Below are 27,412 nucleotides of genomic sequence, written 5' to 3'. Positions count from 1 at the left end.
GAGTGTTGTGCTAGGCTGTTTTAGTAGACAGTTAAGAGTAAACCACATTGCTGTCAGTTTTGAATCACATGTAAGCCATACTTGATAAGGATTGCAGATTTTCCTCCCTGGAAGAGGTTAGTGAAACAGATAATCAAATTGTTTCAACATTAATGATCATTAAACTATCTTTTTAGTCCAGCTTTATTTATTAATTGAATGTAATAGATCCCAGTGGTGCAATTTAAATTCATGCTATCAGAGCATTAGTCCGGCTCTCTGGACTACCAGTTCATCAACATTGCCACTATGCTACCATCTCCCTTGTTATGTCCTATATTCTGTCCTTGTAGTTACATAACACATTTACATAAAATAGTGAAGCTAAGAGGCTTTCTCCACTATCTTTTAAATATATATTTGTGGATAAATTTGTCGCGTAATCCGATCAGTGAGGCAATGTTACAATGTTTCTGGATGTTGCTGATTTAGCGAATTGATATTGGTGGCAGCCTTTCCTTGCATTCTTCTAGTTCATTTGTCTTCATGAAGTCAAAGTTCATTTGTCTTCATCTTAACTTTGCATACTTCACCAAATTCCACTATTTCATGAATCCTTTGTTATGAAATCAACTTAAATGGTCATAAGAAAATTCTGGATGAGAAAAGCCATTGGTCTGTTAGTTAATCCATGTAGAATGATGCTGAAGTCCTGTGATTGTGCCATTTAGTCGGTTCTTAAATGATTCTAAGATTTTTGCTTCCACTACTTCATCTGGAAGTTCATTCCATGTTTGATCACTTTTTGTGTAAAGAATTTCTGATCATGATCCTATATTTACAACTTAGTTTAAAGTAAGTTTTACATTTTCCCCATTGAAAAGCTGACATACACTTTTATGTGATTAACTTTGAGGCTGGAGATCCCACATTTTTTGAACGGTTCATCATAACTCCATCCTCTTAGTCTTCGGGGGAGTCTATCTTTTCATGTATTTTATTCCAAACATATTCAAAAATGAAGTCACAAATCAGTAACCTTGTCAACACCCCCACAGATCACAGTTTGTATAATTCAACAAACAACTCCTCAAACATTGTCATGAACAGTCCCCACCGTGTCTCATAGCTCTCCGCTGATCCTCTAAACTGTAACTTAATCTTTTCCAGACAAAGGAAGTCATACAGGTCCCCCAGCCAGCTGCCACCCCTGGAGACATTGCCGACTGCCATTCCAACAACATTCTTCATCGGGCAATTAGAGAGGCAAAGGCCACGATATCGGCCCTCCTCCCCTCCATCAGCTCTGGCATTTCCAATACCCCAAAGATCGGCACCATTAGGTCCAACCTGACCTCTAGCCCCACAATTTCCAGTAGTGTCCCGAGTATCGCCTCCCAGTATATCTCCAACTTCTCACAGCTCCAGAACATGTGCGAATGATTCGCTGGCCCTCGTCTGCACTTCTCACTCATCTGCCACCCCCTGGAATAACCCACTCATTCTCGCCCAGTCATTTCTTTTTGCATAGAATCCCTACAATGCAGAAGGAGGCCATTTGGACCACCGAGTTTGCACCGACCCTTGGAAAGAGCACCCTACACAAGTCCACGCCTCCACCCTATCCCAGTAACCCGAACTAACCTTTTGGACACTAAGGGGCAATTTAGCATGGCCAATTTACCTATCCACGTCTTTGGACGGTAGGAAGAAACTGGGGCACCCGGAGGAAACCCACGCAAACATGGGGATAAAGTGAAAACTCCACACAGACAGTCTCCTGAGGCCAGAATTGAACCCGGGTCTCTGGAGCTGCCACCGGGCCGGTGCCACTGTACCATCAGTGCACAACCTTGAATTGGATCAAGCTCATCCTCGTGCACGAGGTGGTTGAATTTACCCTATGCATTACTTCACTCCACACTCTCCATTCTATCTCCCCATCTCTTCCCATTTATTCTTAATCCTCACCACCTGCATTCCCCCTTGCTTCCCCAGCCAACCATATATATCACCAATCCTGCCCTCCCATCCACATCTGGGAGAGTAACCACTCCAGCAGAGTATACTCTTTGGAAACCCTCTCCATTCTTTTCACACAAAGTCCCTCACTTGCATATACCTGAATTAATTTCTCTTCAGCAGCTCTTCCAGACCAGCAAACGTCTCTTCCAAGTACAAATCCCTCACCCTCACCAGCCCCGTCTGTCTCTACTTCCTATATATGCCATCCGCCTCGCCCGGCTTAAACCTGTGGTTCCCCCACCGATGTGTCAGCACTGACATCCCCCCCCCCCCCATCCTAAATTGTCTCCTCAACTGATCCACACCCTGATCGTGGACTGCACTACCATGTACGTTCACTGCACCAGCGGAGGCTGTTGTCACCGTGGCCCCCAAGCTGGACCCTCTCCAGGACTCCTCTTCCATCTTAACCCACTCTGACCCTTCTCCCTCCCACCACCGTCTCACCTTATCCATATTTGCCGCCCAGTAATAATGCAGTCGGTTCGGGAACGCCAGCCCCACTTTCTACCTCTGCCTCCATGGCACCTCCCCTTCCACACAAACTCCGAGATTGCGGTGCCTAATTTCCGGGGAAAAAAGGCCTTGGGGATAAAGAGCAGGAGGGTCTGGAATACAAACAGGAACCTCAACAGCACATTCACCTTAACCACCTAGACCCTCCCTGCCGGTGTGAGGTGCAGCGTATCCCACCTCTTAAAATCCCCCTTAACCTCCTCCACAAAGTTGTCAGATTCCACTTTTGCATCGTCGTTCACTTCCCCCATCACCTGGACCCCCAAGTACCTGAACCTGTCCTGAGCTACCCTAAATGGCAATGCTCCCAGATTGGCTCCTCGACCTGCCTCATTCACAGGAAACATCTCACTTTTTCCGGCATTCTTCCGACATTCAACTTCTATCTCAAGAAGGCCCCAGAACTTTCCAGTATACCCATAATTCTCCAGCAACTCTACCAATACTCTCCAGCAGGTCCCACGTGAACAGCAACAGGTCGTCTGCGTACAGCGACAACCAGTGTTCCCTACTCCCCCTGCCACTCCATTGACCCCCCCCCCCCCCCAAAGGCCATAGCCAAGGGCTCTATCGGCAGCACGAACAACAGCAGCAACAGCGGATACCCTTTCCTTGTTCCCCTGTGCAACCCAAAACTCCATGAACTCATCTCATTTGTCTGTACATTCACCTGGGGCCACAAATAACAGACACACCAACGCCACAAACTTGGGCCAAACTCTAACTTTCCCAGGATCTCGACAGGCACCTCCACTCCACCTGATCAAAGCCCTTCTCCGCGTCCATACAGACCACTACTTCTGGTCTCCGCCCCTCCTACCGGGTCATAATCATGTTTGACAGCCTCCTGATATTACTGGAGAGCTGTCAGCCCTTTATGAAGCCCATTTGGTCCTCACCAACCACCCCTGGAACACACCCTTCATCCTCCCCACCACTAATTTGACCAACACTTTCACATCTATGTTTAGCAGTGAAATAGGCCTGTATCACTCACACTCCAACAGATCCTTGCCCTTCTTCAGAATTAGCATAATTGACACCTGTGTCAATGTCTCCGGCAGCTCCCCCATTTCCAGTGCCTCGCTAAACATCCCCAGCAAATACGGTGCCAACTCAATCGCAAACTCCTTGTAGAACTATGTCGGGTAGCCGTCCGGCCCCGGGGCCTTCCCAACTTCACCCCCCTTATGCTGTCCATCGTCTCCCTCAGCCCTAATGGCTCCTCCAGAGTCTACATCCTCTCTCTATGCACCCTCCTTGCCCTCTGTTGCTGCCCCACTGCTTTTCCCATCTTCAGCCTGTCAAACTGATCTGTAACTGTTAACTCTCCGCCAACCCCTCCTTGGTGGGAACACTTGAATACTTCCTATTCACCTCGGCTATCTTGTCCAAGAACCGTCCATATTCCTCCCTACTCCTTCTGTCCCTGTGCGTGTTGAATGAGAGAACCCCCCCCCCCCCCCCCCCCTGTTAATTGGTATCACAGATTGAAAATAACTGGCCAAAGAACTGGAAGGGGCCTGAGAAATGTATTTGCACTGGATTTTTATGTTTGAAATGCCTTGTCTGAAAGACTGGTGGAAATAGATTCAGTGGTTTAAAAAAAACAATTCCCGGCCTATGGGGAAAGAGTAGGGGAATGGGACAAATTGGATAACTTTCAAAGAGCTGGCAGAGTTATGATTGGTTGAAGGGCCTCCTGTGCTGTATGATTCTCTGAGCCTAGTAAGCAAGGAATGGTAGGTAGAGCCAGAAAATTACACCGTTTCTTACTGTTTTGGTAATATATTTTGTTGACTGCTGCTCCGCATTGGTTAATCGTGTGTCTTCCAACATCATCCTGAACTATTTCAACACATTTCATGCAGTACATGTATTGTCAGTTTTTCTTTCTAGTATACAACACCTTACATTTGTAAATATTGTGTTCACTTGCCAATATTCTGCCCACAAACATATTTCACCCAGTCAAATACAGCTAACTAGATTTTGTACTCAATCATTTAGAATTTTGAAAGTGAGGTGGGGGGAAAATAAGTGTAGAAATATTGCCAGCTGTAAACCAAACAGTCGATGTTTTGGAGGGAGGGGGGGGGGGGGCGGGGGAAGAGGAGGTTGTGATCGAGGGATCACCAATGAAGTTGACATAAAGCTGAACAGACCAGTTCTGATCTGTTTGATTGATCCAATGTTAGAAGTAGGTGGCTTACCCAAACTGAACAAAATATTTCCATTCATAGACTGTATGGGGCTTCTTATTTCCTTTGCTGAATGACATTGCTAAAGTTTCAAAAGTAGTAAAATAATTGTGATAAACAATATGAAAAATGTTTTTGCTTTCAAACCAGGGCACTTTTTTTTCTGAAAGAAGCATTTGAAATTGTGTGCACGGATGATGATTGAAATTTTCATTATAAAGGTACGTAACCATAACTATTTAATGCATACCTTCTATTACATTTCTAGCACATTTGATCAGACTGCAGTTTTGTTTAATGATTTGAAGTTCATTTCTGTTCACATTATCATTACATACTTCACCAAATTCCACTTTTTCCACCTTTGGACTGTGGGAGGAAACCGGAGCACCTGGAGGAAACCCACGCCGACACTGGGAATCGAACCTGGGACCCTGGAGCTGTGAAGCAACTGCTAACCACTATGCTACCGTGCTGCCTTTGAATGTCACTGCAGGATGGTTAGATTCTCTCTCTCATTATAGATAGCGATTGCTTGCCACATCTGTGGTCAAGTTTACTGGCCACTTATCAGCTCAAACCTGAATGTTGCCCAGGTCTTGCTGCCTATGGGCATGGACTGCTTCAGTATGTAAGGAGTCATGGAATCATAGAATTTACAGTGCAGAAGGAAGCCATTCGGCCCATCGAGTCTGCACCAGCCCTTGGAAAGAGCACCCGAAGCAAGCCCACACCTCCACCCTGTCCCTGTAAGCACCCCGGAGCACCAGGTGGAAACCCAGTCAGACACTGGGAGAAAGTGCAAACTCACGGTGATTGCACCATTTGCGGCTCTGTGTGGCGGCACAGTGGTTAGCACTGCTGCCTCATCGCTCTTGTGACCTGGGTTCAATTCCGTCCTTGGTTGACTGTGTGGAGTTTGCAATTTCTCCCCGTGTCTGCATGGGTTTCCTCTGGGTGCTCCGGTTTCCTCCCACACTCCAAAGATGTGCAGGTTAGGTGGATTGGCCATGCTAAATTGCCACTTAGTGTCCAAAAAGGTTAGGTGGAGTTATGGGGATAGGGTGGAGGTGTGGCTGTAAATTCTATAATACAAAACTTTCAGATTAATAAATATATTTCTACATAACCTTTTGGATTTTAAATTCTGAAGCAATCGCCTAATACATTAAAATGGATTTTGGTGATTGTGTTTGCTGAATGAAAAGACCGAAAAATTATTTTCAGTTGGAGCGCAAACCATGTCCACATTCATTCTCAGAATGTGTGTGACACGGGAGTACGAAAAGCTAAGAGCCCATGAGCAAGGTATATATATGTGTCTTGCTTTTCACTCCTAGTATTCCCATAGCATTAATCCATCGATTCAGAAAAATTAAGTAAGTTTTCACCATTTCAGCCTTCAATTTGTTTCTTCAAATTCAGACGTTTTTGTCTTGTATTTCGTACATTGGTCACTATGTAGAACAATTTTCTAAAGTTCTAAATTTTCTTTGCAATTATTTTGAACCTGTGTCTGCTTTTTCTATTCTATACTTTGGGAACCATTCCCCAAACTATTTTGCAGAAGAGATCACATCTTGAATGCTTCTTTTGCAGCCTGGGGAACTCCAGATAGAGAACCATAGATAGATTTTTGTTAAGCAAAGACATAAGGGATATGGGTCAAAGGCAGGTATATGGAGTTATGCCGCAGATCAGCCATGACCTCATTAAAAAGCGGTACAGGCTCAAGGGACTGAATAGCCTACTCCTGTTCCTAGTTTCTCCTGTCAGTCCGCCATAATTGACACAAAAACTTGCATTTATATAGCATTGTTAAGAAAGTAGAATGGCCCAAGGTGCTTCAAGGAGCATTATCGAGTCACATGAGATACCGGAGCTCAAAGGTTTGTTCAAAGACAGAGGAGGAAAGAGGAATGTTAAGGTTCAGGAAGGGAATCCCAGAACTTGTGGCCCAGGCATTTGAGTGAACTGCTACCAATGATCAATTGATTAAAACTGGGGATGCACAAAAGGCTAGAATTGGAGGAGAGCTGATATATATGAGTCTTGTACAGCTGGAGGAGATGGCAGTGATAGGAGGAGATGAGACACTGAAGGGATTTAAAAACTAGGAATGAGAATCTTAAAATCAAGACATTGCTTTATTGGGAGCTGATGTAGGTCAGCGAGCACCAAGGTGACGGATGAATTAATGTAACTTGGTAGATGTTAGGATGCAGGCAGAATTTTAGATGAACTTGTTTTAATGGGGAGTGGAAGCTGAGAGGCTGTCTAAAAGGGAATTGGGGTACTAGTCTAAATACAGGATCAGTCTTTAATTCTTCTTTGTACTACTTTTGATATGATCCCTTTTGTCTCAGCAATTGGAACAGGATACAGTACTTCAAGTAGTGATCTGCATATTACTTGGTTATAACAGTTTCTTGTTAGTATTCTATTCTTTTTCCGATGTATTTTATTTTAACAGTTGTTGATTATTGCACTGCATTAAAAACAATAGGCTCTTTGGTTGTTTTAAACCGTTGTAGAGTGAATGGTTGCTTGCTCTTTTTTAATCCTACATACATTTGTCTGCAGCAAAGTTAACCTGTTATGTGTCTGCCATTTCTGATTGAATTGCCCTTTCTTGTTTGATGATAACAAATTTTACTCCTGGTCTATACCTACCTCTTTTTTAAATAATGGGACAATGTTATCAGTTCTCTCGCACCTCACCTGTGGTCAGGGAGGACTTGAACATTTCTAGCAGTACCCCTGATATCTCCTCCCTCAACAGCCTAGGGTACAGCTCATTCAGGCCAGCAGATTTATCCACTTTTAAAGCTGCTAAATCTGCCAATTTATCTCTCTCCCCCCCCCCCCCCCCCTCACTCTCTCTCACTCTCACTCTCTCTCTCTCTCTCTCTCTCTCCAATTTCCTCTAATATTTCACAGTTCTTCACCTGATGTCTATATCTACATTGTCCTATTTCATTGTGAAGATCGATGCAAAGTATTCATTGAGAACTGTACCCATATCTTCTGGGTCCACATACAGCTTTTCTGTATGATCCCTAATTGGCCATACTCTTTCCTTATTTACCCTCTTGTTCTTTATATATGGACAAAACCACTTTGGGGTTTCCTTTATTGTGCCAGCCAAAGCTTTTTCATGTAATTTCTTAGCTTTCCTAATTCCATTTTTCAGTTCCCCCTGCCCCTGCACTTTTTGTGCACCTCTAGGGACTCTGCCATATTGAGCCCTTGGTATCTGCCATTATCTCTTTTTTTCTTAATCCTGACCTTTTTGCCCCTTGACCTCCAGGGTTCTCTGGTTTTGGTCCCACCTTTTGTCTTTAAGGGAACATGTGGGCAACATGCTAGCATAGTGGTAAGCACTAAGGCTTCGCAGCGCCAGGGTCCCAAGTTCGATTCCCGGCTTGGGTCACTGTCTGTGCGGAGTCTGCACGTTCTCCCCGTGTCTGCGTGAGTTTCCTCCGGGTGCTCCGGTTTCCTCCCACAAGTCCCAAAAGATGCGAAGGTTAGGTGGATTGGCCATGCTAAATTGCCGCTTAGTGTCCAAAAAGGTTAGGTGGGGTTATGGGGATAGGGTGGAGGTGTGGGCTTATTAGGGCGTTCTTTACAAGTCCAAGGGCTGGTGCAGACCCTATTGGCCCATGAGCAAGGTGTATATATGTGTCTTGCTTTTCACTCCTAGTATTCCCATAGCATTAATCCATCGATTCAGAAAAATTAAGGTTGTATCACAGCTTGGTATGGAGCCTGCTCTGCCCAAGACCGCAGGAAACTACAAAAAGCCGTGAATGTAGCCCAGTCCATCACGCAAACCAGCCTCCCATCCATTGACTCTATAATTCCCGCTGCCTCAGAAAGGCAGCCAGCATAATTAAGGACCCCACGCACCCCGGACATACTCTCTTCCAGCTTCTTCCGTCAGGAAAAAGATACCAAAGTTTGAGGTCACGTACCAACCGACTCAAGAACAGCTTCTTCCCTACTGCCATCAGACTTTTGAATGGACCTACCTCGTATTAAGTTGATCTTTCCTCTACACCTTGCTATAACTGTAACATTATATTCTGCAGTCTCTCCTTCCTTCCCTATGTACGGTATGCATTGTTTGTACAGCATGCAAGAAACAATACTTTTCACTGTATACTAATACATGTGACAATAATAAATCAAATCAAAATTGCAGTGTTAATGTAAGCCCACTTGTGACAATAAAGATTATTATTATTATTATTTGCCCTGCACTCTTGCTATATCCTCCTTGAAGACCTCCCGCTGCTCTTGATACAGTTTTATCTACAAATTGTGGCTCCAAGTCGACTTGGGTCAAATCATTTTCCATTACTATCCTAAATCTAACTGAATTATGGTCACTATCTGCAAAATACTTGTCTATGATACATCTTCCACCAGTCTAAGCACATTTCCCACTGTTCAACCCAGAATTGCCCTCTCCCTTGTTTTATCCAATTCTTTACTTTCCAACTTCCAACAATGGTAAACCCTGGAATGTTAATGGTGAAACATTCCATGATGGTAATGCCATTGAACACCAAGAGAAATGAAAATGAAAATCGCTTATTGTCACAAGTAGGCTTTAATGAAGGTACTGTGAAAAGCCCTTTAGTCGCCACATTCCAGCGCCTGTTTGGGGAGGCTGGTACGGGAAATGGTTAGTAAGATTCTCTCTCTTGTTGGAGACTGTCATTGCCTGGCATTTGTGTGGTACAAAGAACAATTCAGCACAGCAACAGGCCCTTCGGCCCTCCCAGCCTGTACCGGCCATGATACCAACCTTTGCCAAAACCCTCAGTACTTCCTTGTGCCATATCCCTCTATGCCCATCCTAAACATGTGTTTGTCAAGATGCCTTTTGAATGCCGTTAATGTATCAGCTTCCACAACCTCCCCTGGCAACGCGTGCCAGGCACTCGCCATCCCCTGCGTAAAAAAACCTGCCTCGCACATCTCCTCTAAACTTTGCCCCATGGACCTTAAACCTATGCCCTCTGGTGACTGACCCCTCCACCCAGGGAAAGAGTGCCTGCCCATCTACTCTATACATGCCCCTCATAATCTTGTAGAACTCTTACAGATCACCCCTCAACCTCTGTTTTTCTAATGAAAACAGTCCCAAGTCTATTCAGCCTCCACATAGCTAACACCCTCCAGACCAGACAACCTCCTCTCCAACCTCTCCAAAGCCTCCACATCCTTCTGGTTGTGTGGCGATTAGAATTGGTGCTAATGTCACTTTGTGTGTGCTTAGGTGGAAGACCCTGGCTGTTTCTGGGGGCGAATAACTAATGGCTTTAGTGATCTGGTTGAAAATGCAAATCAGTTTCAAAAACTGGAGGAAAAGATGAATCAACTCTACCACAGAAGCCATGAAGATTTGGAAGAAATTAAGCTTCCTGTTCTAGAACAAGGGCAGGTAATTTGTTTTTTATACTCTGCCTGCGAACATTCATAAGCAAGGAATTGATACCTTAATTTACATACCAGTGAATCTTCTGATTCTTATGGAAATAAATTGGAACCTCTACCATCACTATCCATACCTGCAAGTAACAACATGCATGTTGCCACGGCAACATGGACTCCTTGGGGGCTGATTTGGCTCAGTTGGCTGGTGTGGATCAAATTGGTACCAATAGCACAGGATTTCATCCCCAATCCAGCTGGGATGGACTCAGGACCTGCCTCTTTGCCCTACCTATGTTTCAGATTGTAATGTTATGGGTTGGACTTGCCTTTAGGCAGAGAACTCAAGAAGAGAAGAAATCTTCTGCTGCATAATCCATGATGATTGTTCACAATTTACATAGATGATTTGGAGTTGGGGACCTAGGGCAATGTGTCGAAGTTTGCAGACGACACTAAGATGAGTGGTAAAGCAAAAAGTGCAAAGGATACCGGAAGTCTGCAGAGGGCTTTGGATAGGTTAAGTGAATGGGCTAGGGTCTGGCAGATGGAATACAATGTTGACAAATGTGAGGTTATCCATTTTGGTAGGAATAACAGCAAAAGGGATTATTATTTAAATGATAAAATATTAAAACATGCTGCTGTGCAGAGAGACCTGGGTGTGCTAGTGCATGAGTCGCATAAAGTTGCTTTACAGGTGCAACAGGTGATTAAGAAGGCAAATGGAGTTTTGTCCTTCATTGCTAGAGGGATGGAGTTTAAGACTAGGGTGGTTATGCTGCAATTGTATAAGGTGTTAGTGAGGCCACACCTGGAGTATTATGTTCAATTTTGGTCTCCTTACCTGAGAAAGGAGGTACTGGTGCTGGAGGGTGTGCAGAGGAGATCCACTAGGTTAATCCCAGAGCTGAAGGGGTTGTATTACGAGGAGAGGTTGAGTAGACTGGAACTGTACTCGTTGGAATTTTAGAAGGATGCGGGGGGATCTTATAGAAACATGTAAAATTATGAAGGGAATAGATGGGATAGATGCAGGCAGGTTGTTTCCACTGGCGGGTGAAAGCAGAACTAGGGGGCATAGCCTCAAAATAAGGGGAAGTAGATTTAGGACTGAGCTTAGGAGGAACTTCTTGTTGTGAATCTATGGAATTCCTTGCCCAGTGAAGCAGTTGAGGCTCCTTCATTAAATGTTTTTAAGATAAAGATAGTTTTTTGAAGAATAAAGGGATTAAGGGCGATGGTGTTCGGGCCGGAAAGTGGAGCTGAGTCCACAAAAGATCAGCCATGATCTCATTAAATGGTGGAGCAGGATTGAGGGGCCAGATGGACCTCTCCTGCTCCTAGTTCTTATGTTTTTACGTTCTTATGTTCAGTGTTCTTCTGAAGGGATGCTGCAAGCCAGCGGTGTTGTCTTCAGATAAGATGTTAAGTTGATGCTTTCCCTGTTCAGATTTATATTATAGATCCCATGGTATTATTTAAGGAGCAGGGTTCTCTAGGCATTCTGGTCAACATTCTGAATCTGCCAACACCACTAAAACTGATTATCCAGTTATTCACCTTATTTACTGTTTGTAGAGGTTTGCTGCACGTGGCCTTGGCTGCCATGTTTGACTACACAATAGTCGCCAACCATTTAGGAAGTCATTTATTGTTTGAAAAGCATTTTGCATCATCTACCTCTACCAAGTTCCGATGTGAATCCAAATTCTTTCTTTACTTTTCAAAGGAACATTTTACACTTGTATACATTATAATCCACTATTTAAGAAAGAGTCTTTTGAAAATAATTTCCTTAGTCCTGGCCCTTTGTTTCTTCTCAGTGAGAAAATAATGAGAACTGTCTTGAAATCTCATCTGTGGATAATGGTGTTCAAAGTTGGTAGGGATAAGTAACGCCTCAGTGCCTTAATTTAACTCTAACAAATTTGAGCTCAAATGTATAGCTGCTTGAGTAATCCATGCATAAAAATGGAGTTTATCTCTCTTCTAATTGGACAATAACTTTTTGTCTTTTGTTGCAGATATGTGCTATTTACTGCCATGAACTACGGTGCTGGTGCAGGGCAATATTAAAATCCCTTGTATCAAGTGGAAGCAGTTATCTTGCAGAGTGTTTCCTTGTTGACTACGCAAAGCACATTCTGGTGAAAGCAAAAGAGTAAGCATTAACTATGCACAATTTGCTTGTACTGTTGAGAGAGTGAAGATTTAAAACACATTTTATTAAACTAGTGGTATATTAATAAAGCATTCTAATTTGTTAAATTAATTTTGCTATTCATCAAGGTGAAACCTATGACTGTTGGGGATTAGAGCAAGCACTTTCTGGTCTATGGGGGAGACTTTAGAAGAGGAAGGAGTCTGTACCTCTGAGCCATGTTTTTGTTGGTGTCAGGATGTTAATACTGTCATCCATGATGACACCATGGCTGGCAAAAATCCAGTTTGAATGGCAAAAAATTCTGGGAGAAATATCGGTTGTGATGTGGTACTTTGATGAAAAGGGTGAGTAGGATGGAATGGAGTTGGTGAGCTGAATCTCCACTCTTTTCAACTTTTAGCATGCTCCTTGGGGGATTTTACAATTGGAGTTTGTATCCATTGCAGCATTGGGCTCTATGATGGGTCTAGTGGAGAATGCTGAGGGCTACATGGGCCAAAGGCTGTTTTTGAGGGGTTAATGACAGGTGAAAAGTTTAGCTCAGAATTTGTAATGTGTATGTATTAAAAGCAGGACTTGATATAGAAGAATCAGCTGAAAGATTACAAGATTGGGGGAGGGGGTTGCTGGAGAAGGGACTGTACGAAAACCATAAGTTTGAAATCACAGCAATGGGGTTGATGTGGTTGTCATTGTATACGTAAAAATAGACACAACGCTTAAAAGACAGTTCAAGTTAATCAAATTTTGAATTGTTTTTGAAAATTATATATTTTCCATTTTGCATATTTCAGTTGCCTTCAAATAATTCTAACATGGGAATATCTCTGCATGTTTACCAAATGTGGTTTTAATGCTCTGACGGGCTAACTCAGTTGAGGTTACAAAAGCATGACACAACCAACCAGTTTACAATTGCACAAATGAAAATCACCCAAGAAGCTACTGTTGCATGGTATATTACAACAGAAGAATTCTGCCCACTTCAAAATATCATTGGTATCTGCTGAACCATCAGCACTGATCCCTTTACAGCTTTCTATCCAAGAAATGAAACAAAATAATTTGATGTTTTGTATGTGGTACATGTTTAAGCATGGAGCAAAACATTTTTTTAAAGCAGTAGAATCTTGTGACTTTTGTGGTAGATAATTTGCCCAAACCTATATAAGCTAGAACCAATTAAATTGTGTGCGAATAATCAGGCTTGTTTTTCAGTTACATATCCATTACTAATTAAGAATCTACAAAATGTACCCTCTAATTTCTCTTTATTTAACTGCTAAAGTCATTGCAAGAGGGACTTTTTGCAGTTAGCATTCTGATCATTTTCAAATTTGCATATTCAGATTACTATCTGAATTTAGTTTTAAATACTGAGAAGAAGTAGAGCCAGATCTTCCAATCTCTGGATAGTTGGATACCCAGAAGATGTGCTATGGAACACCTCGGAATTCCAACACAAGGACTCTTTGGGAATTACCTGGGATGTTTAAAATTGCGATGGGCAATTCCCCTGATCCCCAGGAACCTCCTGATGGTTCCAACTTACTCACTTGGATAGTTACCCAGAAAATGTTAGACTGAAAAAAACCTACTCTAACACCTGGGTAACTACACAACTGACCCCCAAACACACTCATTGACTCCCCACTGACCCCTGACCTGACCCAAGTCTCTCCTTTCTCAACCTGACCTGACTAGCCCCCAACACCTGCCCCCCTTGCCCACTCACCCTCTCTCTGGAGTTCCTTTTAAACCAGCTTTTGAATATTTAAACTTCTTACTTACTGGGGTATGGCAGCCAGTGTTCCAGAAAGAAGCATGGCTTCTGCATGGATCTCTGCACTGCTCCCTACAAGGTTTGTTGCATTGGGTCAGATGTAAAGGATCCTCGGTCAGAAGCTACCTCAATTATCAGAGAAAGATAAATGTGCACATCTTTCTGATTAGGGTAGGAAATCGGGTTTCCGATCTGATCAGAAGATTGGGTCTAAGTGTTTAAGATGATAACTAATTTTGTGCAGTTAGACGGTGGTAGTAGTACATACAAACATGTGAATTAGGAGCAGGGATAGCCACTCTATTTTGCTGCACCATTCAATAAGATGATGACTGATTTGATTATAACCTCAACTCCACATTTCTGGCTACTCCCAGTAACCTTAGCACGCCCTTAGACCAAAAGAGATAGGAACAGGAGTAGACCCTTCAAACCTGCTCTTACATGGCTGATCTAACACTTACTAAGTTCACTTTCCTGCCTTATCTCCGTAACCCTCAATTCCCCCACTGATTAAAAACCTATCGATCTTCGCCTTGAAAAGGACTCGGCCCCCTCAGCATCCTGGGGTAACTAATTCAAAAGATTAACCACCCTTTGAGAGAAGAAATTCTTCCCCAAATCTGTCTAAGTGAACACTATGACTATGTCCTCTGGTCCTCCACTCTCCCATGAATGGAAACATCCTTCCAACATTTATCCTGTCTAACCCCTAAAAATCGTCTATGTTTCAATCATGTCACATCATCTCATTCTTCTGAACTCCAAGGTGTACAAACCCAAACTGTTTAATTCTTCCTCATATGGGAGCCCTTCCATACACCAGGCCATCATAGTAAACCTCCTCTGTACTGCCTCTAATATATCTTTCGGTACCAATGCTGCACACCGTGTTCTAAATGTGGTGTCACTCGTACCTTGTACAATTGCAGCAATACCTTTTCATTTTTATACTCCAGCCCCCTTGAAATAAAAACCAACATTCTATTTACCTTCCCTATTAACTTCTACAACTGTATGCTAGCTTTCTGGGTTTCATGAACAAGAACCCCCAATTCCCTTTGTGCTACAGCTTTCTGCAGTCTCTTTCCATTTAAATAATAATAATCCACATTCTCACTCTCTTCCAAAGTGAGCAATCTCACATTTTCCCACATTGAATTCCATTTGCCAATTTTCTGCCCGCACACTTAACCTGTCAATATCTCTCTGCAAACCATTTATATCTCCCTTACAACCTGCCTTCGCTCCTACCTTGTCTCATCCACAGATTTGGTCACAGTACACTCTGTTCCTTCCACCCTCCAAATCATTAATATTTATTGCGAAGAACTGCAGTCCCAGCACTGATCCCTGTGGCACTCCACTGGTTACTGCCCTCTAACCTGAGAAATACCTCCTCTTTACTTGCTGCTTCCTGTTAGTTAGCCAATTCTCTATCCATGCCAGAATATTTCCTCCAACACCATCAGCTCCTACTTGCCTTTTGTGTGGCACCTTATCAAATGCCTTTTGAAAATCCAAACGTATAACATCAACTGATTCTCCTCTACTGTGGCTGATACCTCCTCAACGAACTAGTAAATTTGTCAAACATGACTTTCCCCTTCATGAAACCATGCTGACTCTGCCTGATCAGATTATGGGTGCGATCTACTGGCCACGTCCTGCCGGAATAGAGCATGATGCGACCAGTAGATGCCGGGGGAGGGCTTCCGACGGTTGGTGCACCTCGCGAGATCTAACCAGGTCTCACGAGGCATCAAAATCAGGATCCCGCCCACAATAGGCGGGACCAAGCCTCGCACGCTGAAATGGTTTAAACCCACTTAGGCACGCTGACTCCGCATCTACCAGCTTCCCCAGGGAGACTCGAGCCGGGTGCCGTTCAGTACTGGTCCACACAAACGTGAACCAGGCAGAATGGCGCTTTTGGGGGGGGGGGTTCCCAGGCCATGGGAACCTTGGCACTACCAGGCTGGCACTGCCAAGGTTCCCAGGTGGCACTGCCAAGTTGACAGGAGAATTGCCAAGGTGGCACGGCCAAGGGTCAGGACCTGAGGGGGACCATATCCATGAAAGGAGGGTGGATGGAGGGTATGAAGGGTGAGGAGCTGCAGGTCACTTATGCAGAGGTCTCTGGAAAATTGGGCGGTGAAGGGTGGACGTCCTGGAAGGGGAGGGGCCCAAAAGGGGAGTGGGAAGGCCTGAAAAGGAGGGGACCCTCAGCGACCCTATAGCGGGGTGTCATTGCTTTTTGGGGAGTGGGGGGGGGGGGTGCGCGGCAATCTCTGAAGAGACAGTCTGGCTGGCGAATTCAGCTCCCCAGAAATGAAACTAATTGAAGTATTGGCGAGCCTGGTGAGAAATTTCACAAGGCCCAAATAGTGTGATTAGATAGAAGTGGAGAACTCGCCGATAGAGCGGAGAGAAACGGCGAGCAAAACACTGCAATTGGCACTTGGAAAGTTTCCTGTTCGAGCATATGACTTTCCAAATGCACTGCTATTCTCTCCTTTTACAATCGATTTGAATATTTTTTACAATAACTCCAGTTAGACTAACTGGCCTGTAGTTTCCTGCAGTTTGCTTCCTTTCCTTTTTGAACTAAGGTACCACATTGGCAGTTTTCTAATCCTTTGGCACAGTTTCATAATCAAGAATATATCTAGCTCTGCCTTAAAAATATTCAAAGACTCTTTAGCTCAAAAGTCAGTTCTAAAGCAGAGTTCTAAAGACTCACGACCCTCTGAGGAAAAAATAATTCTCCTCATCTCTGCATTAAATGAGTGATCACTTTTAAATAGTGGCCCCTGGATCTAGATTCTCCAACAAGAGAAAACACTCTCTCCACATCCACCCTGTTAAGACCCCTCAGGAAGTTTTCAATCCAGTTGCCTCTTTTAAACTCTAGTGAACACAAGCCTAACCTGTCAAACCTTTCTTCATAAGACAACCTGCCAATTCCTGGTATCAGTCTAGTAAATCTTCTTTGAACTGCTTCTAACACATTTACATCTCTTAAGTACAGAGACCAGGACAACTCTATAAGACTCTTATGACTCAACATCTATATTTCTGTTCAGTGTACGAAGAGCAGTTGATTCCTTTTGGAAGCTACCATACCGTGCTAAAAGATTTTCATTGTTTGGCATACAGCCAATGACATTGCACATTGATGTTTGTGAAGAGAAAGCAAAAATTGGGTAAGTAAGAACGTTGCAAAATGTTAACTAACTTATCTATCTTTACATTCTATCTTTACATACAATTAAAATAACCTTTGTTAGTATAATGTAAAGCACACCCAAATTTACAGATCTTGCAGATCAATTGTAGGAACCAGTTAATTCATCCTTTTTTAAAACCAAATAATGATCATTATCAAACTATGCTTCTATCCTGCATTTATTAATGGTTCAGTTTATTTCGTTGATCGCGTGCTCTCGTGACCTTCAGGGTATGCTATAGGTTCTAGAACATGTTAATAATGTTGTTAGATAACTTGGCTTGTGGATTTAAAGCCACTGCACAATGCCCCTGAAAGGAAGTGCCTCTGAATTGGAGCTTTATTAATAGTGGTGGAAATTGCTCCTGGCTTGTTCCTCTTGTTATCGCGACAATTTTCCCAGGTCATTGTGTCATTGAAAGAAGGAAGAAATCATCAAGAAAATGAAAGAAAACTGCAATTTTGAAATAAAATGAAGAACAAATCTGGAAATGGACAGATTAATCAGCATCTGTACAGGCGAAGGATGGTTGGCATTTCAAATTTTCCACTTTCCCTTGTCTCTCTCCACAAGAAGCAATAAGAATATGGTTTCAAACATAAAAAGCAGAAATTGAATAATTCATAACATATCAAGATGATCTCTGCAGTTAATTTTTGAAATGTCTTCAGTGCTTTTTTAAATTGGTGAGCTATGCTAGAAGCTTGGGGTAAAACAGAGTTCAGGTCCGTGATCTTTCAACTGAATTCAATTTTGATGCATCATCCTTTAGCTGAAGCATTAACTCTGTTTCTCTCTTCACAGATGCTACCTGACTTGCTGAGAGTTTCCAGCATTTTCTGTTTCTATTTCAGATTATTAGCATCCGCAGTACTCTGTTTTTCAATTAAAAACCTTGTTTTACTCTCTTTTCACTGCTTCCCAAGTGAAGAAAGCCATGTAGTTGACTCTCAAATTACAATTTTTAAAAAATTATTTGTATTCCCGCCCCCCCCCCCCCCCCAAATTCAAATTTAAGCCAATTCATGGTCTCCACAAGAGAGAGATACAAGATCAAAGCTGACAAGAAAAGGCAATGCACCTCAACGTGGGCTTGATCTGACGTTTGATCTTAGCCAAAAGGCCGAGAAGTGATTCAGTCTTAAAAATTTGATCCTTGAGATAAGCAAAAGCGTACCTTCTGGGTCATCATGATTTGCTAGTAAAGCCAGTGATTTCTGCTCCATGCTGTAGTCTGTTTCATGTCACCCCCCCCTACCTTTGTTATTCAGAAGTTATTACCCGAGTACATCATTAGCTCTCAAAGTATACTAATATTTATTTTAAAGTTCAGTACCTCTGCCCACCTCCCAAACCCATTCTCTACTGTTTTGCTCCCTAATCTAATGGTGTACTAGCATAGTCTCATTTTCAGCTGAGGAGTAACCATTGCAGCTGTGGTCTGAGTTAACTGAGTAGTGCAGTGGGCAATATCTGATGTGTTCAGAAATGAGAGGTTGGTGCCTTGATACCTTCAGCGAGTAGTTAATTATTTATATGATAGGTAGTGCTTTGGGCTAGATTGGTATTGCGCATAGTGACATTAGAGACCGTAGGGGGCACTGAGAACACCAGGGCAATTTGGAGGAGCTGATGCTTTTGAAAGTTAGAGAAGTATTTTTTGGGTGATTTCCAGCTGAGTATAGCGAGAAAGATATCCTCAGTCATGATATTTAAAGAGTACTTAATGGTTTTGTTTCATCAAACTGTTGGCACTTACGAACAATATTTTGTATTGGTTTACTTCATTTCTTTGCTTCTCACCCAGCACCCACTCCTTGAAAGTAGGGCAGGAGTTATGATTGAGTAAGAAATGGCAGCATGCTATCAGAAAATTACAGAGCTAATGATTTTCCCAGACTTTAGTCCTAAAAACGAATTGTATTCCCTTCTCAACGATTGTAGTGGATTTTCCAAATATGGAGCTGCGTTCTCATTTTTAAACAGTATGCTGCAATTGTTGAATGATTTTTATGGCATGTATTTGACATGTTTCTGGGACACAGTAGTTCTCACCACTAAGTATCGTTTATTACTCCCAGGACAGTCTCAAAAATGTTTTTTTGCAAAAGTTAAATCGCCTTGAATTCATAATAATGTACATTATTATACCAAGATGTTTTCATAAACATTATACAGCATTTCTATAATACACCATGTCAAGAAACCAAATTTTGGAATTGGGGTTTGAAGATAAAACTTGTCCCACCTTTCTATATTTTGACTTATGGTTTAATTCTTGTTGTAGAAACTGCAAATTTTGTTTTCTTTTACAGCCCAGCAGTAAAATGGGATAGTGCCGCAATACAATATTTCCAAAGAATATCTCGAGGTATGAGTTTTTTCTTTAACCCTTTAAAACCACGATCAAAAACACAGAGTCTTGGATGAAATGGAGTATATGTTGTCATTGAGTAAACTGATTAAAGTTTTTGTTTTGCATGCGGGTGGGATTTTAAACTGTTATTACAAAATGTCCATTGTACCAAATATCAATAGCGTAATCAACAATAACTGGACTGTTTTCAACTTTCAAATGTACAGTTACATCTTACTATGAAACACAAATGACCTGAGTGTCGTAGTAAATGTAGTTTTAAAGATTAACTTTCGCTTTATAGCTCTGCAATGTGAATAGTTTAAAATCCTGATTGATGCTTTATGTGTGGGTTATTATTTTATTGTCTGTAACAGAATCTGAAGCTGTTGAGGCACAATTACAAGGTGTTGCTGGGGATACCTTTGCAGTTCAATTATATCTCACTCTGAATGATGAAAAGGTAAGTTGATTTAAAGCAAATGGTTGTGCACGATAAAAGTAGAAGTTCTCAATTAAAATAAATAGTTGTGGGAAAACAGTTCATTATACATTATCTGTATTTTGATAATTGGAATAGATAATTAACTTTTTCTGGAAATTATATAATCTTTATTAGTGCCACAAGTAGGCTTACATTAACACTGCAATGAAGTTACTGTGAAAATCCCCCAGTCAACACTCTAGCGCCTCTTCGGTTACACTGAGGGAGAATGCAGAATGTCCAATTCCCCTAACACATCTTTCGAGACTTGTGGGAGGAAACCGGAGCACCTGGAGGAAACCCATGCAGACACTGGGAGAACCTGCAGACTCCGCACAGACAGTGATCCAAGCCGGGAATCGAACCCGGGTCCCTGGCGCTGTGAAGCAACAGTGGTAACCACTGTGTTACCGTACTGCCCTTAATCACTTTAGCGAATACAGTCCCAATTTTTTATCTGATGCATTGGTGCCAACATGATTTTGATGCAATTGTAGTGGACCTCGTAACTGCAAAACTTAATAGAAGTACTCCCTGTCCAAAGCCTGTCTGAAAGCATAGCGGCCCTGTCCCTGTTGACTGAGATTCTGCAGCTAGCACAGAGTGTGAAATGGGACAACAAGAATTTGTTCATCTTCCCCTACAATAGCAAGTAGCCCAAGAAGGGCTCGCAGGTATATGAGTGGTCCCAGGAGAAAACTGGAAATGGCAATGCTGTTGTTGCACAGACCTTTTCAGTTATGCAGTCATTAAAAATGAGCAGTCGATTTCTTCTCTTGTCCTTACATAATGTAAATGGGTCACCAAGATGCATGAAAAGACTTAATGAGCAACTCTGTTTAAAAAGGAGGGAACAGCTGAGACAAAAAGGGCATTCTGCTTTAACTACTCAAGATAATTTTGCTTGCTGAGTGGATTTTAAGCAACACCTTTGTAATTGTCAGTGCTCGTATAGGCAGCTGTCCAGGATAAGGGAGTAAACATTGGGGGCTATATTTCAATTGAAAAGGCTAATTCAGCAGTGTATACCTATTATTTTAGTTGTTCAGTAACTGGATACTGATTATTTTAAGTAGACCTTGCCTAGAAAATAGATTTAAACGGTAGATATTTTCACTCTTGTAATTCATTGGGATTTTAATGAAAAATCACACAATTAATGTAATTTGGATAAAAAGTTTCACTGAGTTGAGAAACCTGCCTTGTGTTTGGACAGCCTAGACTATTGACTTATGAAGCCAAGTCTAAGGGTCCTAAGCTAATTAAGTTTGAATGCCTCCATGTAGAATTTAATGCCCAAAGCAAAAACTGTTCAGGAAGCGATATGTGGGAGCAGGGTGAATGTTGATAAGTCTAAGTTTCCATGAAAGCGGATTATTTTGGAAAAATAATAATATAATAAGCTTTATTGTCACAAGTATGCTTACAGTAACACTGCAATGAAGTTAGTGAAAAGCCCCTAGTCGCCACATTCCGGCGCCTGTTCGGGTACACAGAGGGAGAATTCAGAATACTCAAATTACCTAACAGCACGCCTTTGTGACTTGTGGGAGCACCCGGAGGAAACCCACGCGACACAGGGAAACCATGTGGACTCCGCACAGACAGTGACCCAAGCCGCGAATCGAACCTAGGACCCTGGTGCTGTGAAGCAACAGTGCTAACCACTGTGCTACCGTGCTGCCCATAAGAGGTTAACTCTACATCTGAACTAGACTTGTAATGATCTAACTGTTCTTGATGAGTAAAAGATGTGGCACTAATGTTCCTTTTCTTCACAAAACAAAAAGAAAATAAGTAAGCACTGGTTTGACCATTCTCATTTTTCACATCATGCAATATATAGTTTTCATGCTGTTGTGAAACTATTGCTTTAGAATGAAAGCTTCACAGTAACTCCCTGAATTTGTCATTTCTTTTTAAAAATAATTCCTTTTTATTGCACATGGGTTTTTCTTTGAGAACAGAGAGTTCAGGTGATGGGTGGTATGGTGCTATTAGCGCTGATAAAGTGGAGGCGAGCTGATGAAGGTACTAGTTTCGATCGTGGTAGAGAGATGCAAATGCATCATAGTTTACATTAAATTGAAAATTCTGGCAAGCATGACTAAAATCTTGAAAACTGTGGACAAGAAGTGCATGCCAATGCAAGATTTTTTAACAATGAATCAATTTCATCCCAAATATGTCCTTGATCATTTCTTGTAGAAGCATGTCTTTTTCATACCATTGTAACCTGAATTTATGATTAGGATTTTTTTCTAATTCAAATAATTTTTTCGACAAGATGTTAATTTTTCTTTTTAAGGTGTGTCTGAATGATGATTTAGTAGCAAAATTTTTTGCATGTTACATTTCACCAAAAAATCAAAATCTGGCAAAAAATCTGAAATCTTCATCAGAGGTCTCTTCAGTATCGTGCCAGAAAGAAGAAGCACCAGTTAAGAAGAATATTGGTCATGCAGCATTAGCTCTTTGGTCTGAAACTGTGCAAGGGACTGCACTTACAATATTAAACCAAGGAAACCAAGGTGAGATCAAGCTCTTGACTGTGTCTATTGCTTTCTTGTTTTTCATATCTTCTGTCAAATTGTCACATTTCATCAGTTGTAAGGCATTCCTAAATGCTGTTTAGCTTAAATTTGCTTAAGGCTGTATATTCTACTTGGTTATACTTTCGTTACTGGTCATTTTGGATGTGCATTTTAATTGTTGATCTGAACTGCTTCCAGGTCATAACTTGTTTTTAAAAAAAAATCTTCCTCATCTTTCCTCCAGACCCCCGCCCATTTCTTGCTTTAAATTTGTGTGTCCTGCACAATCGGCTAACTCTTTGCTCCAAATAAAACAACTCCAGCCTTTCTAATATAGCTAAAATCCCTTTCGTCCCTGAAATCATTCTGGTAAATCATCTCTGCACTCTTGAGGACACTGGCTTCCGAAGTGTGGTGACCAGAACTGGATGTAATACTCTATAGTTGTGACCTGACCAGAGCCTTGTTAAGGCTTAGCTTATAGAATCAGAGTAACTTAACCTGCTTTTGCATTCAATATCCCGAGTGAGTATATCTCTTGTCTCTAATGAAGCCCAAAATCCCAAATGCTCCATTCATTCTAAGGGCAGCACGGTAGCCTTGTGGATAGCACAATTGCTTCACAGCTCCAGGGTCCCAGGTTCGATTCCGGCTTGGGTCAGTCACTGTCTGTGTGGAGTCTGCACATCCTCCCCGTGTGTGCGTGGGTTTCCTCCGGGTGCTCCGGTTTCCTCCCACAGTCCAAAGATGTGCGGGTTAGGTGGATTGGCCATGATAAATTGCCCTTAGTGTCCAAAATTGCCCTTAGTGTTGGGTGGGGTTACTGGGTTATGGGGATAGGGCGGAGGTGTTGACCTTGGGTAGGGTGCTCTTTCCAAGAGCCGGTGCAGACTCGATGGGCCGAATGGCCTCCTTCTGCACTGTAAATTCTATGATAATCTATGATTTAAGCTCATGAACCCACAGATCCCTATGTCTCAACACACTCACTTTATAATTGTACCATTAAGCCTATATTGCCTCTCCCTAAGCCTTCTGCCAAAATGCTTACCTCACACTTCTGTATTCAATTATTTTTGCCACTTGTCTACCTGTTTTATTCATCTATGTCCTACTGCAGTCGATTTGGTTTTATTCTCAATTTGCCAGAACTTCACGTTTAATAGCATCAGCAAATTTAGTATTCCAATGTCTATGTCACTCATCCTCCCATTATTTTGTGGATACCCTATTTATATAAGACAACATTTTATCTCACAATCAATATCACACAAACAGATTATCTGGCTATTATATTGCTGTTTATGGGAGTGTGGTGTGCATAAATTGTCTGCTGCATTTCCTACATTACAATATTGACTATACTTGTTCTGTTGGTTGTAAATTGTTTTGTGACATCCTGTGGCCATGGAAGGCACTATATAACTAAGTCTTTTTTAGTTTTGGAGTTCCATATTATGTTTACCTTTTATTATGAATTAAATATATTTGGACTTCTTAACTGTCTCTGTAGGCTCTGCTGGCCAAGGGGCAGTTTCTCAATGTCTACAATCCCGAGAGAACCTATCCTGCAAAAACTTGAATAAACAATGCAGCAAGACAACTGTATCCATATCCAGCAGAAAATCGGTGGAGTCAGTCAAAACGTTTTCCCTTTGTCCTTTGGAAAAACAATCCGATTGCAAGAAAACAAGGTACGTGTATATGCATTTCAATTGGCTTTCCTCTGCTAATAAGAATAATTGTTTATCAGCTGTAGCTCCATAAAAATGTATTTTATTCATCCTGTGGTACTGCTTACAGTAAAATAGAAGAAAAACAGAAAGGGACATTATCTTTTGGAAAACATAATGCTGGTTCTGTAATTCTATCAAATTGTTAAAGTTTTTTTCAAGTGTGAGGAATTTGTATCAGTGCAGTGGAGATTTACACATCGGCAGAGTATTTATCATTGTGGCCGATATGCCAGATTTACTCACGTTTAATGAATATGTCAGCTACTATAAAAGATATACTGAAGACACCCACCTCCATCTCTCTGCCACTTCCCCCATAAGATTACACCAACATTTCCTATCTCTGGTATCATCTCAGTAAATCTTGATTTCACCCTCTCCATCCTTCAATAGCTGAACTATTGATTCATACAGGCTGGGCATTGTAGCTTTGCTTTGTGCTGTGCCTCTTTTTTTTAAATAACTTTTATCAACTTGTTCCCACATGTCTATGCTCTTTTATAGTTTTGCCATTCAGTGCAAATTTATCTTGTTTCTCCCAAAATGTATTGTTTCACAAGTTTTCATATTAATTGACCATGTTAAATTGCCCCTCGGTGTTGAACGGTTAGGTGGGATTACGGGGATAGGGTGGCGGAGTGAGCCTAGATAGAGATGTTCTTTCAGAGGGTTGCTGCGGACCTGATGGGCTGAATGGCCTGCACTGTAGGGATTCTATGATTCCATTTCCAGTTATCAGGGTATGAATGTAGGTGAATCGGCTGCCATGTATTCACTTCTCCTCGCCTTTTTTAAACTTAGGTTTTACTTCCATGGTGAAATGAGAAAGGACAAGAAAATCTCCACAGCTTTGCAGAAATATGATGAAATACCAGCTTCAACAAGTTATGTTTTTATTCTACTTATTAATGTAATTTAAAATAAATATTTATGCAATAAAATACTATTTTCCAGGGCTAATACATGATAAAATTGCACTTATATTTATACTATGAATAGTGTAATTCATCTTCATTTAAAATTTGCCAATTGATTCTGGGGTGGCCAAGGAAGTTTTTCCAATAAGTCGTTAATCTGATCCTAGCTCTGTGCTGAAAATGCTCTGCTAACAGAAAGATTCCTTTAATTGGGTTCAGTACACTGAAGTTAAGGAGAGGAAAATTGTCTGGGGTTCCTACTCCTGAAAGCGGTGTAGCAGTTCCTGCTGAATGTGTGCATGTGTTGACATTGTGAGAGGATCAGAATTGTATTAATGCTGTGTTTAAGTAGTCTGGCAACACTCTGAAAACATGCATGAAAGCTAACCATTCAGATAAGGAAATGGAGAGTGAGCAACAACCAACTTGTATGAAATGCAAACTTAACAAGGAGTCCACATTGTTTGGAATGCAAGGAAATAAATTGATGAGAGAAAGAGCAAAATGCCTTCTTCATGAGCACCACTACTCCGTAGTAAAATACTGAGAGTGACATCCTTCTGTCATGATGTGGAGATGCCGGCGTTGGACTGGGGTGAGCACAGTACGAAGTCTTACAACACCAGGTTAAAGTCCAACAGGTTTGTTTCGATGCCACTAGCTTTCGGAGCGCTGCTCCTTCCTCAGGTGAATGAAGAGGTCTGTTCCAGAAACACATATATAGACAAATTCAAAGATGCCAAACAATGCTTGGAATGCGGCCATTAGCAGGTGATTAAATCTTTACAGATCCAGAGATGGGGTAACCCCAGGTTAAAGAGGTGTGAATTACATCAAGCCAGGACAATTGGTAGGATTTCGCAGGCCAGATGGTGGGGGATGAATGTAATGTGACATGAATCCCAGGTCCCGGTTGAGGCCGCACTCATGTGTGCGGAACTTGGCTATAAGTTTCTGCTCGGCGATTCTGCGTTGTTGCGCGTCCTGAAGGCCGCCTTGGAGAACGCTTACCAGGAGATCAGAGGCTGAATGCCCTTGACTGCTGAAGTGTTCTCCGACTGGAAGGGAACATTCCTGCCTGGTGATTGTTGCGCGATGTCCGTTCATTCGTTGTCGCAGCGTCTGCATGGTCTCGCCAATGTACCACGCTTCGGGACATCCTTTCCTGCAGCGTATGAGGTAGACAACGTTGGCCAAGTCGCACGAGTACGTACCGCGTACCTGGTGGGTGGTGTTCTCACGTGTAATAGTGGTATCCATGTCAATGATCTGGCACGTCTTGCAGAGATTGCCATGGCAGGGTTGTGTGGTGTCGTGGTCACTGTTCTGAAGACTGGGTAGTTTGCTGCATACAATGGTTCGTTTGAGGTTGCGCGGTTGTCCTTCTGTCATGTAAGACGATAGTTTGTGCTGTGGGGGTCAACTTTCTGTTAGGCATCGCCTGATGTGGCTCAGACAGGTATGGGATTTGGGGGGTGATGTGCACATAGCGGGCTGGTTTAGCACAGTGGGCTAAAAGCTGGCTTGTAATGCAGAACAAGGCCAGCATCGTGGGTTCAATTCCCATACCGGCCTCTCTGAACAGGTGCCGGAATGTGGCGACTAGGGGCTTTTCATAGTAACTTCATGGAAGCCTACTTGTGAAAAGCGATTTTTATTATTATTATTATTATGCCAATCCCTGGGGCCAGAGGTCTCTGTGTTATAGGTGAAGTTTCTCATCATCCAGACTGAGCAGTGGTGCTAACTTTTGGTTGGTTCAATTGGCTCTGTTTTATAACCTTTGCTCTCGAGGTAAAATCTGTATGATACCGCCACGAGGTTTAAGTTCAAGTAATGATCAATAACCCAATACACCGATTAGTAAGATTCAAATCAAAGCACATTTATTATACACAGTAATCTCTACTCATGCATAAATTCTATTTCTAAGCTACTTCTACAACTAACAGGCCTTGCTCTGTTTCTTTCTTGTGCCCAATTTCACTGCGGCTGCAAGCTGAGCCGTTTTAACATTTGCCACTAATTGTTCTACTGCTTTC

General features: G+C 42.1%; 1 protein-coding gene across 1 annotated transcript in view; it reads left to right on the top strand.

Annotated features, from left to right (window-relative positions):
• Positions 1-27,412, top strand: part of tdrd12 (tudor domain containing 12) — a 192,850-nt gene that overhangs the window by 3,283 nt on the left and 162,155 nt on the right. Inside the window, exons 2-10 of the mRNA XM_072517655.1 lie at positions 4,872-4,942; positions 10,009-10,173; positions 12,191-12,327; positions 17,200-17,319; positions 19,659-19,714; positions 20,077-20,162; positions 22,492-22,714; positions 24,231-24,411; positions 25,255-25,363. Coding sequence (XP_072373756.1) covers positions 4,916-4,942; positions 10,009-10,173; positions 12,191-12,327; positions 17,200-17,319; positions 19,659-19,714; positions 20,077-20,162; positions 22,492-22,714; positions 24,231-24,411; positions 25,255-25,363 — 1,104 coding nt within the window. The 5' untranslated portion in view covers positions 4,872-4,915. The remainder of the gene's footprint in view (positions 1-4,871; positions 4,943-10,008; positions 10,174-12,190; positions 12,328-17,199; positions 17,320-19,658; positions 19,715-20,076; positions 20,163-22,491; positions 22,715-24,230; positions 24,412-25,254; positions 25,364-27,412) is intronic.

Source organism: Scyliorhinus torazame, chromosome 10 (assembly GCF_047496885.1).
Source record: "Scyliorhinus torazame isolate Kashiwa2021f chromosome 10, sScyTor2.1, whole genome shotgun sequence".
In the NCBI taxonomy this organism is placed as follows: Eukaryota; Metazoa; Chordata; class Chondrichthyes; order Carcharhiniformes; family Scyliorhinidae; genus Scyliorhinus; species Scyliorhinus torazame.
This window is presented reverse-complemented; position numbering and strand designations above follow the sequence as displayed.